Source organism: Sturnira hondurensis, unplaced genomic scaffold (genome assembly GCF_014824575.4).
Source record: "Sturnira hondurensis isolate 20B ecotype Veracruz unplaced genomic scaffold, ASM1482457v3 Scaffold0004136, whole genome shotgun sequence".
NCBI classification, from domain to species: Eukaryota; Metazoa; Chordata; class Mammalia; order Chiroptera; family Phyllostomidae; genus Sturnira; species Sturnira hondurensis.
This window is the reverse complement of record NW_028076767.1, coordinates 49096581-49120365: the sequence shown is the minus strand read 5'-3', so window position 1 is coordinate 49120365 and position 23785 is coordinate 49096581. Positions and strand designations below refer to the sequence as shown.

Below are 23785 nucleotides of genomic sequence, written 5' to 3'. Positions count from 1 at the left end.
AATGCATACTTAGATCCAATTCATGTTAAAAAATATACATTATAACTGAAGTGTTGTTTGGTTTTGATATAACATTAATCTAAGGGACCTGAAAAAAAGTTAATATAAATACTGAATCAACTGCATCATTAATATTTTATCTCTAAATAGGAGTTCCTAAAATGCATTTAAAAACAAAGTATATAAAATTTATCAACTGCCAAAACATTTAGAGATGGTATCAGTTACACTGAGAGGAGTGGAGACTAAAATGCTTTTAGCCAAAGGTATTAATTGGAGTTGACAATCATTATAGGGGGTTACTATTACTGTTATGGTACCTAAGCTAGAACATGGGTTTGACACTTTGCACACAAAAAGTTCACAAAACTGTTTTTAATAGTCCTTGTTCTATAGTACTGCTTGGTGGATCATGCAGTACGCTGTTATAAAATTTAAGCGAACTTTTATGTATACAGATACCAGGTCAAGTGCAGGTTTTATTAAGATATATTTTAAAATTCCAACAATAAAAAAAGAGGCCAAGAAATTAAATACAATAAAAAATGAAATATTTATTCTTTTGGCTCAATAATGACGTAGCTCACCATTCTTCTTAGTAATAGCAATTCCCTGCATGCAGTTCATCAATACACTACAAGTAAATAGTTTTGTAAAATGAGTTAACATTAAATTTTTGGTTTGTGCAAAAAAAATGATATCATTTTAGGTAATTGCACAATTTTGCCACTTTTTTATGGCTAGAAAAGACACAACCCAAGTTATATCTCTAATAGCTTTAGTGCAGCAGGAATTAAAAAAATAAGACTAGTTTGCATAAGCAAATACTACAAAAGTTGAGTAAAAAAAACCTTCCATGAATAAAGGGTTATACTGAGCAACCATAATTGGTAGAAAATGACCTAGGATTGAGTTTTTGACCAATGTATCTACTATTGGTATGATAGAAAATATATTATAACAAAGAAATTCACAAAACCCAGTGTCTAACTTTTATTTTAGGAAATTATCCTTTGAAAAGCCTTATGAATTCAAAAGTTTGGAATTGTGATTAAAAATAAAAAGCAAAAGCATAAAGTGAAATAAATTGCCATGTCTTCAACCTGAAAATAATTTTCTTATGTACAAAATGCGACAAATAAAATTGATCATATTTTTACATTATTTATAATTAAACAAGTTTTGGACATATTTTTAGCAAAATATGAAATATAGGTTTTGACAATAGGCAGTGTCATGTGTTTCCTTGAAATCTAGAGAGGCACCACACAACCACCAAGTTAAATTAAAAATGCAAAAGTAAAAGTGCTTTTAAATACCTGTAAGCTATTCTGTTTGACATACTAGCCAGAGAGCTGGTTGAATTCACTCTACCACCGACATGTGACTTCTTACCAAGACTTATGAAGAGTGGATTGAGTAATAGAGCAGCATAAGCAATATTAACATGCATCAGTGATAGTCTTTCAAACTATTTATGTTTAATGAATGGTACAGAATACATCCCTGTTGGAAGCTCGCAAAAGACACATACACTGTGGTACATATTTGATTTAATAGAAGATTTTTTATCAGGCTGCATATATACTTATATATATATTTGCCCAAACATGCACCACAGGAAAAAATAACTATTTACATAACAGAGGGTGTTTAATTGACATAAAATGTCAGCTTTGCTAGGAGCAGAAGATGGCAAAGCAATACTTCAGCAGAAAGTGAAACAACTATACTAAAGCAATACTTTAGATATTCTATATCTTTCTAGAACAGATTATTAGATTACTTTTTCTTTGAAAGCATTTAACCAAAATTATATATAGAGCTCTGGAACTTGGAATAAAATTTGCACTTGCTGAAACAGAATACTCTACATAAAAATAATTTTTAAAAATTAGGAGACTTTACAGGCACATAACTGTTCAAACATAAAGAAACATAGGCTGAAACACTTTCAAAATTAAAGTCATTTAGAAAATAATAGAAGTACCTGAAATTGTTGACATTAGCATTTTGTTTCTGGTTTTGAGCTAGAATTTTATTTCTTGGGCAAAACAATTTTGTCTGATTATTTGAGAAACTTTTGGGATAGGAACAGAGGGATCATATACTTTCTTCTCAACTTAAACCTCATTTACAAAAATAGCGACATCGTATTATGAATAAACTATGAATTAGGTACCAGGGACAAATTTTGTAAAAATATGGCAGATATGGAGGTTAAAAATAGAGTGGATGCAAGTACTGTACTAAAGGTGTTTGGTGTAGTTACAATGATCACTTTGCACAACTATCTTTACAGTCTAGGTAGCCATTGAGTTTCTCCTCAGCAGTGTCAGCTGGTAATGAGAACAGCAACCTTTTGTCCGTGTTGATACCCTGACTCACAGAGTTGTAGTGACAGAGCGGCCACTGTCTTGTTATAGGCACTGACCATGAGTATTTGTTGAAAGTCAGTTTGGCATAGACCTCCTCTGGGAGCAGTTGACACGTAGACTTGACCTTCATAGGCTGTAAACAATTGATTACAAAGATAATTCTGTGTTTCTTTTTACTTTTCATTTTCCCTCACCTCTCTCTCTTTGCTTTCTTTTTCTGGTTTGTCTTTCTCAAACTTTTCTTTGTCTGGCTTTGTTACACTATCATAGGAAGGAGGAGAGGTGGTAGAGGAACTTCCGTCTGTTTTCTCTGGAGTGGAGTTCCCATTTAATTTATCCATAATCATGTCTTCTTTTATAGGTAAGTCAACCCTCCCTTTGATTGCCTCTTTGTTATATTTACTTGATACGCTTTTTAACCTTTGCTTTAAAAGGTAACATCTGAAATTACGCTGAATGATAGCAGCAGACACTTCCTCTTGTTTTCGTTTCAAAGTGGTTGTGATGGGCTCGTAGGAGACTTTGGATGGGTTCGATGCCATGAACCGGTCTTCCATCTGTATTCGAAGGGCATCCATCTCTCCGCTCTCACCCAAAACACGCTTTGTAAAGGCAAATAAAATGTCGAGGCAGTGGATCCGGTCTCCACTGACCATGGGCAGATCCATGGCAATGAGCTGGACCTTGTTTGGTTTGGCTATGAGGAGTGGAGGATCCAGGGCAGCTGCAAAATCGGAGAGCTTGGAGAACTCTATAAACTGGGTGGCGTCAGGATCAAACTTCTCCCACACCTCGTAGAACATCTCAAAGTCATCCTCACTCAGGGGCTCTGCGCTCTCTTCAGTAGCAACACTGAAGTTCTCCAGGATGACAGCGATGTACATGTTCACCACGACCAGAAATGAGATGATGATGTAACTGACAAAAAAGAAAATCCCAACAGATGGGTTCCCACAGTCTCCTTTAACTGAGCTTCCAGGGTGATCTTTTTCAGGGTCACAGTCCGGAGGTCCGCTATTAAGGATGGGCGCTAGCAATCCGTCCCAGCCAGCAGAGGTGGTAATCTGGAACAGGCAGATCATGCTGTTGCCAAAGGTTTCAAAGTTGAACATGTCATCAATCCCAGCTTCCTTTTTAACATAGGCAAAGTTGGACATTCCGAAGATGGCGTAGATGAACATGACCAGGAAGAGCAGGAGGCCGATGTTAAACAAGGCAGGAAGGGACATCATCAGAGCAAAGAGCAGCGTGCGGATGCCCTTGGCCCCTTTGATCAGCCGTAGGATTCGGCCAATCCTGGCAAGACGGATCACTCGGAACAGGGTAGGGGACACAAAATATTTTTCTATCATCTCAGCCAGAAACATTCCTATGGGAAAACAGAGAAAACAGCTAACCAGTGAGTATTTTATGCTTAAATAAATACTTCATCTTTTCAAGGTCTGTGAAAACAACAAATTTGTTATGAATATAAACCTTTGCTAGATATTTGGATCTACTCCCTAACTTAGCAATTAAAGATTATAGTTTTATACAACTCTTCCAAAATGGCATAAGCCAATATAGAGTTTTCAAAAATGTAACAAATTAAATAAGCTCAGGTAGTGATATGGCAATTTAAGTTTACACATATTCAATTGCTGTGAACAGGTATCATCACATATGAAATGTGCCAGTTACAAAGATTGTTTAGGAAATCGCCAAATATATTGTTTTCTATTTTTGAATACCAACATTTTTCAGTTACAGGAACGTGAACAAGATGATTAAACTTTAGATCGACACACATTATGGCTCTCAGATCTGATTTCCATATTACACAGCTCTCAGGCCTTGAGGGGCCATCCTACAACTCGGCCTTCCCTGTAACAAAAACATTCTTACCTACAATGGAGAGAATAACCACCACAAAATCAAAGATGTTCCAGCCTATGGTGAAGTAGTAGTATCTGAGGGAGATAAGCTTTAGTACAAATTCTCCAGTGAACAGGATAATGAACACAAGGTTGATCCGGTACAAAACTTGAGTCATATGTTTGCTCTGGTCGTCAGTTTCCACCATCATGGTGACCATGTTCAGGCAGATGAGGATCATGATGCTGATGTCAAAGACTTGTCTGGTTACAAAGTCAAAGACCATTCCTTGGAGTTTGTTCTAGAAAAAGAGAGAGGTGATAGAAGGTTAATATGCATATTTCAGGAATAATGATCCAGTAAAATTGCAGTGGAAGTTCTTCCACAAGTGGCCATGAGATGTGTACACTCCTCACATACCCCAAACGATTCTGTGTGCTCCATTTATCTTCATGTTTAAAAAAGAGAAAAAAATGAAATAATTTCATATGACAAGAATAAAACATGATAGGTTTAGTTAGGTTCTATAGGAAAATAAAACTGAATGAGGTATAAATTGGTAGCAGTTCATTAATAATATATATGGGCTTTGCTTGACTTTAAGAACTATGATTATTTTTACAAAAAATAATGATGACTAGTAATCATGATTTACAAAGTAGGTTAATATAGACAGACTTATAGATGAGTGAATACCCCAATTCATTTTTCAGTACTTTAGGAATGGTGCTATCTTCTTTCCATCTCTCTCTCCCATAAAATACATCAGTAATTTTCTATTTAATTCGGCCTCTTTTAACTGGTGTATTTAAATGACCTTTGGTAAAAGCAGGATCATGCCTTTTTGTCTACCCTGCACCTCCTCCTTTCATCTCCTACCAGCTATAACTACTCTTAAATATATGAAGTGAAGTCATTTATAGAATTCATGAGACCTTGTCAAGGTCTAGCACTGACAGGCTTTATAATTTGGGGTATGATATTTACCTTCTTTGGGCATCAGTTTTCCTATTATGTACTCATCTAAGAGGACTGATGAGTTAGTGTATGGGTCTGTGAACATAATACATCATTATTATGCCTTGCTATAATTATGAAGCTCTACAAAGTATGCATTCAAATATGCCCTTTTTTGTGTATTTCATGAAACTATTTTGATGACATCCTTTTCATTTCCAAACAGGTTAAGTATTTTTTCGTCATAAAAATACAGAGAACAAGCAGCATAGAGAAAGACCATGGGTGTAGGCTGGGAAATCTGAAAAACTCCATCTACATAAATGGCCAAGAAGGCACCTATAACAAGATCAGAGAAGCAGGAATTGGCACTTTGTAGGCAGTGATAGGAGTCATAGGGACATTAACTTGCTTGGGAAGCAGTTATCGGAAACTCCTAGTTAGCGGCTTTCAACCAACAAACCGTGGAGAACATTCCTCTGTTTTACTAAATTACTAGGAATTTAGTAATTCTTATTGAGTGTCTTATTGAGTGTAGCAGTTGTGAATTGTGTTACACAATACGGACTTCACAATTAGTCCATATTATGTATTGGTGATATCACACAATATGTTCTCATCCAGAGCACTGGCCATATGGAAGTTTCATCATATGGAAATACAGCTTTAGAATGTTAAAGAAAATGAGTCATCTTACTGCTGGCCGAGGTATGGGTTTTTGAGGTTTCTTAGACCCAAGCTTCTTCATTGCATTGTAGTATTTTTTCTGTTCCTCTGTCATAAAAATGTCCTGACCTCCAAAGTAAAGATATAGAACAAAATTGGTTACAATCTCAACATGTGTTATACCACACTTTTATGAAAATATTACTGGGTCTTTCCTTTAATTCTTAGTTTTTTAAATGGATTATTACCCTATTTCATACAGATTTTCATATATTCTACTTTTCCAATCCATGTGAAATGCTGAGTACTCTAATATTTTGTAAAACCCATAATCATATAAAACTCTGGTTAGTTAGTACAGGATCTTAATTTGATTATATTATGTTTAAAAGCAGGATCAGAGATCTCAAATATATTTTCATGAAGAAAAATGTTTTCTTAGACTATTTCACTGTTTACAGTTTTACTTCTTTTCAAAAATATTTTTTTTATTTATTTTTAGAGAGAGGGGAAGGGAAGGAGAAAGAGTGGGAGAGAAACATCAATGTGTGGTTGCCTCTCATGTGTTCCCTACTGGGGATCTGGCCTGCAACCCAGGCATGTGCCCTGATTGAGAATCAAACCGGCGACCCTAACAGTTTTACTTCTTTACTCAACAGTTTTTGAGCTCCTCGTGTGAGAATAGCTGCTAGCAATGTACCAGGCAATGTACCAGAATTACCCAGCTAGGTAAGACACTGTGTCTGTGTGCAAAAAGGCAGTGCAGGCGCTGCAGAGGCAATAAATCCCAAGGCTCGGAAATGGACTTCATGTAGGAGGCTACTATTAAGCTAGATCATAAGGGATGATTGAGGGCTCGCCAAACAAAGCATTCAAGGAAGAGAATATATTCTTTGTAAAGTTAGGAAGGTAGAAGAACATGGCTTGCTCGGAAAGGGGCAGAAGAATCCATGCAGCTGTGTGTGGAGCAAATGGTCATGTTGATGGTGGGTGGACAGTGACTGAAGAGTAGGGAAGTGGATATAGAAAATGTGTTATAGGAGTAAAGGAAGATGAAAAGCTAGGTGGAGATAATGCCTGAAAGGCTCCATAAGCACAGATAATGCAATGGAGCCCCATTGGAGATTTGGAAGCTGTGGTCACATTTTTGGGGTCAGAAAGACACTACAACAGGTTTTCAGAGGATGAACCTGGAGAGAAGGCACAGATTATTAGAACTGGAATCCTCTGCAGCTGAACTGACAATATAGTGAATGGAAAAGAATATCAAATGATCAAAATGTATCATGACTCCGAGCATCCATGTATAACAGACTGGAGAAAGGTGAGAGTTGAGGAATACTTATCTTCTTTTTCTGTTGGTTGAAGTTATCTATGATGACACCAATGAATAGATTCAGAGTGAAGAAAGAACCAAAGATAATAAAGATGACGAAATATAAATACATATACAGATTTTCTTCATATACAGGCTGAAGTTGAACCTAAATAATATGGAAAATATTAAATATTTAAAAACACAAAAAGTAATTAAACTAAATGAACAATTTAGTGAGTAGTATTATTTCATATAGAGCTATTTTTCCCTTGCCCTCAGAGAGTATTCTGCAACAAACAATTCATTTTTTCAAATAGGTATGATGTAGCATAATGAAATTTGTAATTTTTGTGATTGTCCTTGCATCTGATTTCCCATTGTGGCTTATTTGTACATATTATTTAGAGTAACAACAGTGATATAAATAAGGAAAACATTTTGAGTCTATTATTAATTATATGCATATTGTGCAGTATTTTGAATTTAGGTTTGGAAATACCAGCTCTTGGAAATACGGTTTTGGTAACAGAACATCAACTTTTATCAGGAAAATACAGCATAAACAGATATGTTCTGAGAAATAATTTTTATTCCTATTTCAAAAATTGAGTTTCCCTGAAACTTGCTTGCTTTTATCATAGTGTTTTTGAAAGCTGCTTCCCAGACCCTGGTTTATCATACTCTCTGGGGATGGGGAGAGACAAGTTGCTACCCGACTGAGCATCTTTCTTACTCTTACGAGTCTCATTTACTGGATCAATATTATGTCTTCTAATTCATGCAATTAGATAACTTTTCATGTTAGATATAATATTATATAATAGACATGTCAACCAAAATGATCTATATTTAAGTGTATTGTCTTATGATGATCATTTCTACATATAATTTTAATTATTCTGATAACATTTAATATAAAATTCTGGACTTTTCAGTTAAATTAGCACAAATGTTCATCATGAAAAATCTAGTAGCTATGAATAGCATTTGAGTGATACTTACATCTCGTGAGTCAACAGCTGCATACATAATGTCCATCCAGCCTTTAAATGTAGCCTGTAAACAACATATATTTGAATTCTGTTTAAGAACCTAGTCTAAGAATATGCATTTTACTATATGAAAATACGAGTGTTATTTTAATAACTTTTTGTGGAATATTATGAAATGTTCTATAAAGAGATTAAAATGAATTGAATCAAAAATGAAACTGAAATAGAATAAGATTTTATTTTGAGTCTGGAACTGTTTTCATTGTTTTTCTTGGAAGGCTTTCCTTTTTTTTTCTACACTAAAATTGAACTTGATGCTTGATTCATAAAACTCCCATTTCAGTCTCAAATCCCTTTTATGCCAAAAGTCAAGCTCTATGATTCAAACCTATGGCATGTTAAACACAGCTCAGTCATTTTCATCAATAATTAGTTAATATACTGTCAATTAAGTCAAAATTATTAAACATTAAACATTTTGAAATTCATTTAATAAAATTTGCATTTTCACACATTTTAGAACCATACTCTTTACATGTTGGTATAGTTAATTATATGGTTAATAATGCATTTAATTCATTACTACAATATATACAATATTATTTTAATACATTAAATTGTTTCTTTGGCAATGATTGCTGCAAAAACTTAGAAATGCATTAATATCACAGTAATGCTCAATAATATAACAAGAAAAAACAAGAAATAAAAATATAAAATCACATTAAAATGCACTAAAAGCTGAACACTAAGGGAAATACATTATAATACAACTGTACCAAAAACTGCTTGACCTAATAAATAAATTTGGCAAAACAGCGGGATACAAAGTCAGTACCCAGAAATCAGAGCCATTTTTGTATACCAACAATGAAAGAAATATCAGACAGAAATCAGAAAAAAATCCCATTTGATATAGCAATAGGAAAAATAAAATACCTAGGAACAAACCTAACCAAGGAGATAAAAGCCCTGTATTCAGAAAACTACATAACACTGAAGAAGAAATTAAGAAAGACACAAATAAATGGAAACATATACCATGTTCATGGATTGGAAGAATTAACATCATCAAAATGTCCATACTACCCAAAGCAATTTACAGATTCAATGCAATACCTATTAAAGTACCAATGATACACTTCACAGATATAGAACAAACACTTCAAAAATTTGTATGGAACCATAAATGACTCCAAATAGCTGCAGCAATTTTAAGAAAGAAGAGCAAAGTAGAAGGGATCACAATACCTGATATCAAACTGTATTACAAAGCCACTGTAATCAAAACAGCCTGGGACTGGTACTGGCATCAGAACAGACACATGGAACAGAATCGAGAGCCCAGAAGTAAACACAAGTTTCTTTGGTCAATTAATACTTGACAAAGGGGGCAGCAACATAAAATGGAGTAAAAATAGCCTTTTCAACAAATGGGGTTGGGAGAGCTGGGCAGTTTCATGGAAAAATATGAAACTTGAGCACCAACTTACACCATACACAAAAATAGATTCAAGGTGGATAAAAGATTTAAATATGAGTCGTGACACCATCAGAGTCCTAGAGGAGAATATAGGCAGGAAAATCTCAGATACTCCACACAGCAATATTTTCACTGATCTGTCCCCTAGAGCAAGGGACATAAAGGAAAGAATAAACAAATGGAATCTCATCAAAATAAAACCTTCTACATGGCTACAGAAAACAGCATTAAAATGAAAAGAGAACCGACTGTATGGGAAAATTTGCCAATGATACCTTGGGCAATGGTTTGATCTCCAAAATATATAAAGAACTCATACAACTCCACTCTAAGAAGACAAGCAATCCAGTTAAAAATGGACAAAGGACTTGAACAGACATTTCTCCAAGGAGAACATATAGAGGGTTCAGAGAAATATGAAAAGATGCTCAGCATCGCTAACTATCAGAGAAATGCAGATTAAAACCACGAGATACCACTTCACATTGATGAGAACGGCCACCATGAACAAAGCAACAAACAAGTGTTGGAGAGATTGTGAAGAAAAGGGAACCCTAGTGCACTGTTGGTGGGATTGTAGACAGGTGCCACCACTATGGAAAACAGTATGGAATTTCCTCAGAAAACTAAAAATCAAACTGCCTTTCGACCCAGCAATTCCACTGCTGGGATTATATCCTAAGAATCTTGAAACACCAATTCAAAAGAACCTATGCATCCCAATGTTCATAGCAGCACAATTTACAATAGCCAAGTGCTGGAAGCAACCTAAGTGTCCATCAGTAAGTGTATGGATCAGAAAACTATGGTACATTTACACAGTGGAATTCTATGCATCGGAAAGAAGGAGCTCCTGCCCTTTGCCACAGCATGGTTGGAACTGCAGAGCATTATGCTAAGTGAAATAAGCCAGGCATTGAAAGACAAATACCATATGATCTCACCTTTAAGAAGAACCTAATCAACAAAATGGACAAGCACGCAAAATGTGACCAAAAACATTGAAGTTGAGAGCCGGCTGACAGTGACCAGAGGGAAGAGGGTAGAGGATAAAGGGGAGAAGGGGTGAGGGGTTTGCAGGAGCAATTATAAAGGACACATGGATGATAACAAGAGGGGGTAGAAGTGGGGGAGGGAGGGGGAAGGGTGGGATGGTGGGGAGAGATTGGGGAAAGGCAGAAAATTGTACTTAAACAACAATTAAAAATGCTTAAAAATAATATAACTGTAAAACATCTTCCTTACAGTCAAATCAAGCTTATGGTATAGGTATTATCAACCACTTTTGTCAGATATTAATAATTCAAACAGAAGAACATCAGAGAAATGATCTTACTTGGAACATTTTGAAAATGTTTTAAAAACTCACAAAGTAGCCACTTACCACTTGAAGCAATGCAAGGTATCCAGCACCAACATTATCAAAGTTTACTTTGACATTTTTCCACCGAGCATGTTTGCCAAGAGCCTGACAATCACTCAAATTGTTGACCTCACTAATTTCAAACATGTTACCCGTAGTTGTGTTCACACAATGGTAGAACTTGCCAGCAAACAAATTCACCCCCATTATGCTAAAGATCAGCCAGAAGATGAGGCAAACCAACAGCACGTTCATGATGGAGGGAATTGCTCCAACAAGAGCATTCACCACGACCTGGAAATGAGGATAAGGAAGCTTACCAATGGTTAAAGTGGAAAACATTCTTTTCATTTATTTAAGACTAAAATGGGTGTGAAAAGAGTTAAATAAAAATCTAGGTGGACAAGTTGTTTCCTCTGATGTTTTCTAGGACATATTTGTAAGGAAAAACAAACAGTCACACAACAAAAAAGCTAGAGGATTTTAAAAGCTAAAAGCTAAAAGGAATATATGTCAAAGCATGAAAAGAGAGAAACAAAACCTGATAAAGTAAGATGGAGTCAGAAAATGCATGCTGGGGAAAAAAAGAAAAAAAGATATATTAAATATCAACAGAGGAAATAATCATCTTTCAATAATATATTTTAATTTTCAAGAGTGTTAATGAGTGATTGATGATTTGAAAATGTGATTAAACAAACCCTTACAAGTAAGCAAAGTATTAATAATGTATTCAATCTATATCCTCAGAATAAGTTAAGTTTTCATGGCTATGAGAAGGGGATTAGGAGCTTGCAAGGTCCTTTTTGGCTCCTATTGGTAAACCTCAGTTTAAAAAGTATATTAAATTAGGAAATGAGATGGAATTTGTCTCTGGACATAAAAGTACTGAATATGTGCCCATTATTATTATTCCAACTCTCTTAAATGTTCACTTTGGGGCACAAGTTGCTTCACCAGGCTCACCTATTTCATTAAGGAGAAACGAAGTCACATTTCCTTTCATTAAATTCAGAAGAGATTAAGATGTATTTTGAAATATCTAGGGCTGTCAGCAATATCTTTTCTTATCTAATTGAATCTGGCTTATACTGTACTATTTTGTAAGAATATATATTAAATGAAACTATTAATTTTAAAATATTGCAGATATTATTTTAGAAATCAACACCAAGGAATTTTAAATTGAAATCACAACCTTAAATTTAAAATGGTAATAATTTCACAGGCTCCTAATATTTTATTTCTTTTAGAAATTAAGTCAAATACACTTAAATCAGATTTTTTGCTAGTAAACATTTTTAAGATTTAATTAATTTATTTTAGAGAGACAGGAAGGGTGGGTAAGGAAGAGAGAAGGAGCAAGAGAAGGAGAGAAACATCAATGTGTGAGAGATATTGGTTGCTTCTCACACCCCCCAAGCCGGGGACCTGGCCTGCAACCCAGGCATATGCCCTGCCTGGGAAGCGAACTGGTGACCTTTGGTTGTCAGGCCAGCATTCAATCCACCAAGCCACACCAACCAGGGTGCTATTAAAATTTTTGTAAAATGACCACCACAAGTTCTCTTGACATCAAATAAATTCATGACACATTTTACCATATTTTATAGCTGGAATGTTAATTCTGGCATATGACTGCAGTGAAAATGACAATATTTTTTGGATTAGAGCAAATATATGTTTTTTGTTTTGTTTCAGTGCTGTATCCCCTCAAAAATAAATTATTAGTATGAAATCATACAACCCGATGATGGCTTAAGTAATGTCAGTAATGGCAAAAATTGGGAGTGAAAAGGACCTGAAATTTTATAACTTTACACATTTCGTCTTGTGACATTATCAAGTCTCAGTGGAATAAAATTATAATGTAAAACCAAGTATTTCTTTCTTGCAGCGATCTGAAAAGTCTGGAGAGTGGTTTCATTCTCCCCCATGAGTGAATCTCAAAGCCAAGGCTGAAGTGTTTTTATTGCCCAAACAAACCACCCCTTAAGATAAAAGAAAGCTCTATGACCTACAACAAATTCAATAGCCACGGGCGTTTGCAAGCTGGATTCTACAAAGCTGACCTTTGTGCTCAATAGCATTTTGAGGGCCATGGCAAGTCAGTGTGTATAGAAGTGCACAATTTATGTTTAGATGCATAAAATACACACTAAAGAAGGGACCTGGAGAGGGAAATAGAAGTGCTATAGAAAAAGTCAACCTCATTCAGAATGCTCACTTAAAAGGAGATCTATAAAACAAACCCCAGGGATTGCCTGAAGTGTTTAATTATCTTAACCTCCTACTTTGCTTAAGAAATATAGATTTTGTCAGAGGCTACAATTTAGTGTTGCTTTCTTGTACAACAGATATTTTTTACCACTGACATTAATTGAAGAAGTAAAAGCACACAAAGCCCATTTTACCTTTCATTCATTACCAGTAATTTTTGAGGAATCAAACTACCTATTAAAGAAGAAAAAGACCCTTCTAGGGTGAATGTCAGTAGTAAATAGTCATTTCAAAGTGTATAAGCAATAAAAAGAAAGAAATAGGATCACGTGGTTTATGGATGTTGTCAAAACATCCTTGAACTTTCATCAGAAGACCTGGATTCTGGTCCTCATTCTGCCACAGACAACTTTTCGAATGCCTGTTTCAATTTCAGGAGTCTAGGTTTGGTGATCTCTGAGTCCTGCTCTGAAATTTTGTAATCTTATGAAATAAATTTCAAGAGTATGGCACCCCTCTGTGTCTAAATCATTATCTACATTTAATTTTGATATGAATCACCAGAAAGCTTTTATTCTTCTTACCCTCATGCCTTCAAACCGGGATAAAGCTCTTAGAGGTCTCAAAGCTCTTAATGTCCGGAGGGATTTGATGGCACCAAGTTCTGAGTAGCCAAGAGCATTGGCTACCAAGCTAACCAAAGAAACCTACAAAAGGAAAAATTATTCATCAGTCTAACAAGAATTAAGCTGTTGGCTGAAGGCACAGCACATGGTGTTTATTATTTAATGACAACCACATAAAACTTCAGACATACCTTGGCAGCTTTTATCTTCCACATGGTGGGATCATCTCACATGGTGAGCCTCATCTCATACTATTGCTTTTCTTACCCATGAAACAGGAGTGCTTGCCCATTTTCATAAACATTTGTAAACTCCTCGAAGCAGATATTTCACCCATGCAGTGTGTGTGTGTGTGTGTGTGTGTGTGTGTGTGTGTGTGTAAACCTAATGATTTGGTACGAAAGCCATATCCTCCAGGTGCCATAGATCTGTGCTTAACATCATTAGAAATCAGTCTTCTCTCCTGAATTTATGCAGTATCTTGGTTTTGCATAGTGGAGGCATTTGCCATGCAATAGAGTCAGTACATCCAATGGCGGGGTTTAGGGCTTCATTTCTTCAGAAAAGGGATGTTGAAAATGGATCTAAATGAATCCTCCCCAACAATGTGTTGAGGGTGGATGAAAATAATGAACTACTCAAGGGCACATGGTCTAAAGGATGACACCAGAACCAGAACTGAGGCTTCAAAGGCAATTAGAGCCACCGTCCCCTCATTGTTTAATTTAGCATTCATCTCATTTACTGGGCTATTCATTTCTGTCTAGTGTTTGCTGTCACAGAAGACTGGAAAGAGGAGAGGTTACTTGAGAACACACAGGCTTCTCTATTCTGGGCTCCTTCACCTCAGGAGGAATTGACAGCTTCTTTATGTTTCTGAAGCTTCTTACTGAAGACTTTCCTCATTCCCACACCCAGGTCCTTTATTTAAAGATAAATGGCTGCAAAATTTTTCAAGACCTTGAAATAAGGAAGCTCATGCTTTGAAAGGGAAAGAAAAGGATAATGGCCAGAATCTGAAGGTACTGGCAGGGTAGGAAGTTGTGGGTTCAAAGGCTGGGAGGCACCTACCACTTGCATGTAACCTCCAGGTGAGACACCTCAAACTGGTGTCTGTGTGTGTTGCTAGAGAAGCTGGGCATAACTGAGTCACCCTTCTTGGGGTGGACCTCACGTCATTTTGTGTAGCACAAAAACTCATGTCACTGAATCAACTACTGTGGAAATTGTATTATGCTTTAAAGGTAATTTTGAAGTAAATAATTTTAATGGTTTGCAATATAATTAAAATTTGAAAATAATGTCCTCAATGAATAGGCTGCTTTACATCTTGCAATGGTCTTCTTTAGTCATTATCTCTGTCTCAAAGTAGCCAAGTGACTAGTCCAAGGAAAGGTAGCAAGGGGCACGTTCATAACTGGAATTTAGGCCTTTTGTTTGCAAGTTCAGTTTTTTCCACATCAGCAAATTTGCCCCCAAATTTTCAATACATAATGTATTAATCTTCATCTCTTTTGTGCCAAACATAAAAGACACTCTTGGTAATATATACAAACTGTAACAGAATCCCTGTGCCCCAAACTAAATTTTTAGTACAAATTTACATGACTCTAGGTACCTCAGTACAAAGAAAATACTATGTGAAAAAACTGTCTGTGCTAGATGTCCCCAGGGTGGTTTAGTTGGCATCCACATTTTTCCACATTTCAATGGCAGCTAAGCTGAGAAGGAAAGGAAAAATGCAGGAGGGATTCATGGTTCTGAAGAAGATAGTGCATTTTGTGATTGCTTAATGAAACAAGTGATATGAATTTATTTTCCTTTAAATGGCTAAAGATAATTTTTAAGGTCAACATAAACAGTCAAAAGATTAAAAACATATGATTACCTTTATAAATTCAGATAATACATGTAAAAACTTGCATAATTTTTATAGCAAAATGGAGAAGTATTCCCATTAAAACAACAAATAAAAGAATATCCCCACTATCAACATTATTATTAATGTCTTAGAAAGGAAATGGAAGCTATAAGAATGAGAAAACATGGAAAAGTCATTATTCACAGATATATATTTGTTGATCTCATAAAACAAAAGCAAAATAAGGGAATAAAGTGATAACTACTATAAACAATAATAAAATTATTTTACATACTAATATATTATTTATATTTTACCATTTATGTAAGTATCTTTTAGAACTATGCAAACTTTAAAACATTTAAAAGGAGAATAACATAATCTAAAATATTGTTTTAAGATGAAGAGCAGTGAAGAGGAAAAATTTCTTCCTATACTAAAACGAACTACAAATTTACAATAATTAATGCTGTCATATTAGAAGGAAAATAAATTAATGAAATAAAATAAAACTAAATTAGGCCTAAGACATACCAAGATTTAGCAAGTGGATAAGAGTAACATTTTGAATAAGAGATAAAAACAACCTAAATGAGAAAACATTTTGAGGAAAACAGTATTAGTGCCTCACCTCACGTCTTACACCAAAATAAGTTCCAGACTGATCAAAAATTAAAACCAAATTGGCCCTGGCCAGGCAGCTCAGTTTGTTAATGCACTGTCCTGATACACCAACAGTGCAGGTTCAATCCCCAATCAGGGCACACACAAGAAGCAACAATAAATGCACAAAATAAGAGGAACAACGAATCGATGTCTCTCTCTCTCTCTCCTTCTTTCTCTTTCTTTCTCTCTCTCACGACCCCCTTCCTCTCTGTCTCTATACAATCAATAAATAAAATAAAAAGACAAAATAAAAATGGATGAAGAAACAAAACAGAATCTATAAAACTGGAAAGAACAAAAAATATTTTAATGATCTTGAAAAGAAATGGTCTTCAAGAGCATGAGAAAAATCAAGAAGAAAAATACTAATAAATTTGACTAAATCAATATGAAAAATGTATACATGATAAAAAACAAAATCAAGAGACAAAAGCCCAAATAGGGAAAATACTCATATACTACAGTGACAAATAGTAAAGTTTCTTATATAAAAAGAACTATTACAAATCAGTGCCAAGAGGTCATTAAACAAACAGTAAACATGCAGATTTCTTAGACTTTCATTTTAATCTATGTTTGAATAATGCATTTAAACTCCCTATTGAAATTCAACTTGAAGAAATGCAAAGGAATCCAAATAATGTGAGAACAAAGAGGAGAGTTAAAAATTATAGACATTAATATCCAAAATACATAAAGAACTCATACAACTCAACACCAAGCAAATAATAATCTAATCAAAAAATGGGCAGAGGACCTGAACATACATGTCTCCCAAGAAGGCATACAAATGGCCAATAGGTATATGAAAAGATGCTCAGTTTCACTAGCTATTAGGGAAATGCATATCAAAACTACAATGAGATACCTTGTTACAATGGGTATTATCAACAAGACAAGTAATAAATGTTGGAGAGGTTGTGGAGGTGGTAGGAATGTAAACTGGTACAGCCACTATGAGAAAACATTATAGAGGGTCCTCAAAGAATTATGAATAGAGTTACCATGTGATCCAGCAGTCCCTCTTCTGGGTATTTACTGACAAAATTTGAAAACATTTATTTGCAAAGACATATGCACTTCTGTGTTCATAGAAGCATTGTTCATGGTGGCCAAGACATGGAAGCAACCCGAGTGTCTTTTGATAGAGGATCGGATAAAGATGTGGTACATTTGCAAAATGGAATACTACTTAGCCAGAGAAAAGAGAAAATACTGCCATCTGTGACAGCAGAATAGACCTTGAGGATATTGTGCTAAGTAGGTAAGTCAGTCAGATAAAGCTAAGAACCATATGATTTCACTCATATGTGGTATAGAAAACTGAAACTCATGGCCACAGACCACAGTATGGTGGTTACGATAGGGAAGGGGTGTGGGGAGGTGGTAATCGGTAAAAGGGGTCAGCTACATGGTGACAGAAGATAATTTGACTTTAAGTGGTGGGCACACAATACAGTATACAGATCATATGTTATAGAAATGTACCCTTGAAACCTGTAGAATCTTATTAATGTCACCCCAATAAGTTTAATATAATAAAAATAACAAAATTCTGGACTATGGAGAGCATAGGAATGCTCACTTTCTCAACCACACAGAAACCCAAGTGCCTTCAGAAGTCAAATTGCGGTAATGAACTCTCAAAGGGCTCTGGACCTGAGGTACCAGTTTCCTCTCGTACAGGAAACAAATGGATGGCACTGAAAACAATTGATTGAAAGTCTCTCTACAGGAAAGCTGAACACTCTTGAGTTCACTCACTCACCTCTCCAGCTCTGCCTGAGAGCAGAATGGAATAATACACTGCCACATTTTAGAGTAAAATCTGTATTTGCAGCATAAGTTAGAACATAGAAGCAAGAATCTACATTGTGAGACCACAAAAGCCTCTTCAACACATAATGAAATTGAGGGGTTTCTTTTATTAATAGTGCCATAGAGTTTCCATAGCACATGTACTAACTCAATATTTCTTAGAGCAAGGGCCCCTGGAACTTGGGATTGCTAGATGCGCACCTCCTCCATTTCACTCCAGAATACTCCTGTTTCCTATCTGCTAGGCAACTGCTGAAATGGGGCTCAGATAGTGGTGAGGGTCAGGTACAAAGCTACCATTGCAGTGGTGGAAAAGGGCTGTTGGTGAAGATGGGAGGTGGTGGATTCTGGAGATGGTGGGAGTTGCACATCTGGGATGGGTAAGGTTTGTGGCAGGAATGGAGTGAAGGATGCCCAGTGTCTGTGAGAAGTAAGACAGTTCCTATGCACTGTCAGTCAGGAATGAGAGCTCATTTTTATGCAAGGGGGATTTGTAACTCAGGGGCTGCCTCTGACATCCCTTTGCCTTCGTCATCCCTTCCACTTCTATCTCTGGCTTCTACCGTTTATTTATCTGTCTCTAACTCTGTACATAATTGGAAAATCCACAACGCTCACAACCTATATAAAAAGAAATATCTTGGTTATTTTGCCTTTTTTTTGTTTGTTTGTTTTATTTTTGTTCTGTGGCAGTGGGAAGCTGGAGATAATCTACATGTTCATCCTGGGGAAAGATGAGTGAATTCTGGAGGTGCAGTATTATAGACGGCTAAACGGCACTCAGGGCTGTGGGTTCCACAGGGATTTCATGTAAACATTGCAAACACAATTGTTTTAAAAATGAGGACTTTCTAAGTTCACTTCCTTGTCTGAAGTTCTAGAATTCAGTAGTTTCAAGATGATTAGATCAAAATAACACTATATGTTATTCATGCTGAAAAGACAAATCATAGTATTTTTATTTATGAATGCATCATCCTTAATCAAATACAGTACTGGGAAATACTTCTGTTTATGAGGTATGTAACTATGATTCTATCCTCAGGTTTAACAATTTGTGGGGGAAATAAGAATTGTTTTTGTCATTTTACATAGTGATTTTCCTCATCTACAAAATTGGGATAACAGTAGCTGCTTCAGTGGTTGTGAAGATTAAATGAATTAAGAGAAAGGTTAGTTGTCATTAATTTCATATAAGAGAGCTCTTATCCTCCATGAATGTCACTGTTTAGAATCCTAGCTGGTGAGTTTGTGTGGTATCTCTCAGGAAGAGCTTTAAGAAGAGAAAGAGCCATGGGCATATTTCTTTTTTCTCTTTTCTTTTTTGTCCTCACCTGAAGACTTTTCTTATTTTCATTGTTTTTAGAGAGAAGAAGGGAGAGAAAAAAGCATGAATGTAAGAGAGAAACACTGGCTGGTTGGCTCCCATGTGTGCTGAGACTGGGGATCATGCAAGCTCAGACTAGGGATTGAAGCTGCAACCTTTCAGTCATGGGACGATGCTCCATCCAACTGAGCCACACAGGCCAGGGTGTCATGGGCATCCTACTACAGGAGGTATTTGATGAAGGTATAACTGGAGGTAGGAATAACATTTAATAAGTCATTGCTTGGTCCAGTTAGTCATGATGGTATTAGTGTTAAAGGGGAGGCCCTGGATCCTCAATTCATATTTCAGTTGGTAACATGGAGAATTTGCTAATTGATTACTTCTGAGGAGACATAGAGAAGGAAAGGTTGAAGATGACATCTGGTTTAGTTTTATGGATATACAACCATCAGATAAACAGGGAATTCAGGAAAAAATACATGATTGTAGGGGGGAGATAATGAAGGAGTAAAAGTAGGCATTATCTGCGAAACATTTAGAAATTTAAGTTGTGAATTCAGGAATGACTACAATTAAAAACTTAGAATTTCTGTGCTAAAAGTCATGATCTTTTAAAGAATGGAATATAGAATTTTATACTGTTAGTAGGATTATTTATTTAAACCTGGCCAGTGAGCAAGATATTTTTTTTAAATTAATGATGTTAAAAGAGAATTAAATCCTTCCAAAAAAAGGAACAAAGCTAATCATTCCCACCAGAAGACATTTATAGACAAAGCCAAAACACATATAGATAGTTTACACAGAAGAATGTCTGAAGAGAGACCAGAAATTGATATGAAATGCTAATAATTTATAGTTATTCTGTTCCTTTGGAAATTCTTTTGGATAATCTATTCACAAAAGCTCCAGCTGAACAAGACAGGTATGTACATAGCAAGGCATTTTATTGTTTTCATCCACCACCGTGGAGTGTAATGTGGGAACTCTGTCTAGTGCACAACAATGCCTCAAATAGCTCTGTGCTCCACCACGAAAGGCGGGGCAAACAGCACGGTACCAGGGAGAGGTAGCCCTGCCACTTACTAGGTGTATGACATCTCTGAACCTCATTTTTTCAGTAGCAAAACAGAGATAAGAAGACTTACATCCCAGGATTGTTAAGAGGATTAACAAATAATTTATAATTAAAAAGAGATATTGATAATACATTTTGTATTATAGGGGTTAGGAGCACAGTCATTTAAGTTGGACTACTTGGGTGCAAAATCCATCTTGGCACCTTATTACTTATGTTTACTTGGGCAAGTAACAATCTTGCTTTAATTACAGATGGAGAAACTAAGCACTTCAGTTTCTCCATCTGTAAAAAAGAGAGTGATTATGGTTTCTAATAGAGTTTTTAAGACTGAATGAGTTAACATATGTAAAGCGCTTTTAGCAGCAACTTTACACTGTAAGCCATTCGCACAGTAAGTGCTTAGGAAGTGCTAGGCATATTATTGTGCTACTACTAATCATTCTAGCTTTGTTATTGAGGATGCCACTATATTAAGAATAAATGTAACGCAGGGACCACTAGGTTCTAGAGGCTGCTGGCAAATGCAAATACATATAACATGCAGAAAGTGTTCCTATTCTGCTTCAGTTCACCTCAGTAGGGCAAGCGGTGGGGGTTCTGAGGAGCCCTTGATCAATCAGGATAAAGGTTCATGAGCAGCAAACATCATCAGGGGTCTCATTTCAATGGTATCAGCAACCTGTGCTGTCTGTGAAGTGGATATCATTTGTGAGCAATAAATATTTAATGACGGTTGAATCTTTTACTGAGACTGTACTTGATACATCAGCACCTTGGCATAATTTAGAACCAAATTTGAAGTTGTCATGAAACATGCTCACAGGAATTTTCTTGATGACATTTATGCAAAAGTCCTTATGGACCACAAGAAATCTGAACTTTTTTCAGTAAATGATGATCAAGTTCTTAGTTTATTGTGGCATCAATAACAGCATCTATAGTATAGCTTGTGTAGTTATAGTATAGGATACTTTGTATATGAAGATATTATTTTTCTGGCTTTTGGATAAGGAGATTACATATATATATATTATGATACATATATACATACATACATACATACATATCATACAGAATCAGAAAAAGTGGTCCATCTAGTGCAATATTCTGGCAGACAAGGGCATGGGTTAAGTTGTCCTACTTCATTTTAACCTGAATCACCATACTGTTGTCTCTATCTCTTCATCTCTATTTTTTCCTCAATCTTTCCAGTATTTCTATACTTCATCATCATCACTTCCATGTGACAATTCTTATCCATGATACAAATGACCTCTATTTGCTAAATATGTCATTTCTCAGCACTCATGTCACTTGACCTCTTTATAGCTTTTGACAAAATTGATCACTCCTTCTTTGGAAAAACCCAGCTATCTTCTCTGGGCTTCTGCAACAACATCATGTATATTGTTTTTCATCTAGCTTTTATATAATCTAATCGACTGGCTCCTTCTCTTTTACACAATGTGTAACTGTTGCAGTGTTTCCAGAGTTTGGTATGGGCTTCCTTGTGAACTTGCATTCTCTGTCTAGTCAGGGGTGTCAAACTCATTTTCACTGGGGGCCACATCAGCCTTGCAGTTGCCTTCAAAGGATCAAATGTAATTTTAGGATTTTATATATGTAACTACCTACTTCTTAACAGTTAAGTGAGAGCTCAGTGCTGCTGCCGGGTAGAAGCCAGGTGCTGGGCCACATAGAACAAGGTGGAGGACCAGATTCAGCCAGAAGGCCTTGTGCTTGCCGCCTGTGGTCCAGATGATCCAGGTTCATGACTTCAAATGACTTCTATATCATGATGACTCCTACACATCATAATCAGGTCTGGCTTCTCTCCAGATTTTGAGACATATATAAAATTCCACATGTATTTTTTGAGTGCCTAATTGGTATCTCAAAGTTAGTACACTCCTCCTCCACCTACCACCTGCTTGCCCTGCCTGGGAAACCTGTTCTTCTGATCATCCGCGTTCCAGCCAATGGCTTCATTCTCTACCTATTTGATTAAGCCCAGGTTGAAACAAAATGTTGTGGAAGCCTCTCTTTTCTTCGAACTGCACATCCAAGTCCATTATTAAGTCTCATCACCTCCGTTTGATATGGTTTTCTCTTTCAAACACAACTCCCTATTGGCCTCCCCGCTTTGTCTCTTTGCCATTCTTTCCCCCTAGCCAGATGTGATCACTTTGAGACTGTAGATCAGATCCTTGCAAAGTCCCTTCTCTGAGTTTCTCACTGTAACTCTAATTAATATACAATAAATAACAATATATACAAGCTATAGTAAGTTATAGCCACTACGTACCTCTCTGAATTCTGTTTTTATCATTCTTGCCCATGTTGCCTCACACACAAGCACAAAAGTTTTCCTTTTGTTTCTTGAGGGTCCTTGGCTCATACTCATTCCAGGGCCTTCAGGTTGTTCTTTTCTATTCCCTTAGGTCTTTGAATGACTAGCCCATTGTTATAGACTGATCCCCCTTAAAATTAGTATGTTGAAACTTAACCCCCAATTTAACAGTATTTGGAAGTGGGGACACTGGGAGGTGATTAGGTCATAAGGGCAGAGCCTCATGAGTGTGATTAGTGCCCTTACAGAAGAGACCTCGGAGAGCTCCTTTGTTCCTTCACCCAGGTGAGGTCACAGCAAGAAGATATTATTTATGAGCCAAGAAGCAGGATGTCCCCAGACACTAAATCTGTCAGCACCTTGATCTGGGACTTCCCAGCTTCCACCACTGTGAGAAATAGATGTTGTTTATAAGTCACTTGGTCTGTGGGATTCTGTTACAGCAGTGCAACTGGCCCGAGAGACCCTACCTCATCATCTACCTCTGCAAAGACACTTCCCCTAGACAGTCTAGCTAATCTTCTCCTCCTGCCCCCACTTTGCAGTCATTCTGTACCCTATTATCCTGCTTTATTTAATAGCAGCAACTACCATCTTTTATCTTATTTTTAGATTTTATTTCTTTATACCTCTATTACCTATCCTATACTCCCACAGAGCAGGGATTTCCAACTGCTGTGCCACAAGAATTTTTAAAACATGTGATACCTGACTATTGAGTCAGGGGCTCTGACCTCTTTTCCCTCACATTGTCAAGTGAAAAAAATGACAACAGTCAACACAAAAATAGCTGCCCTGTGTGAATGAATCAAAATTATACCT

General features: G+C 36.2%; 1 protein-coding gene across 4 annotated transcripts in view; it reads right to left on the bottom strand.

The window, feature by feature from the left end:
• Positions 1-535: 535 nt before the first annotated feature.
• Positions 536-23785, bottom strand: part of SCN3A (sodium voltage-gated channel alpha subunit 3) — a 116881-nt gene continuing 93631 nt past the window's right edge. For 2 of the 4 annotated variants that reach the window (XM_037044551.1, XM_037044550.1), the window contains exons 22-29: positions 13816-13938; positions 11553-11585; positions 11033-11305; positions 8176-8229; positions 7202-7339; positions 5887-5991; positions 4263-4533; positions 536-3747 (exon numbers count right to left, since the gene is read on the bottom strand). In XM_037044551.1, the coding sequence (XP_036900446.1) occupies positions 2552-3747; positions 4263-4533; positions 5887-5991; positions 7202-7339; positions 8176-8229; positions 11033-11305; positions 11553-11585; positions 13816-13938 (2193 nt within the window). In that variant the 3' untranslated portion in view covers positions 536-2551. The remainder of the gene's footprint in view (positions 3748-4262; positions 4534-5886; positions 5992-7201; positions 7340-8175; positions 8230-11032; positions 11306-11552; positions 11586-13815; positions 13939-23785) is intronic. The other 2 variants (XM_037044553.1, XM_037044552.1) reach the window with 1 other exon arrangement.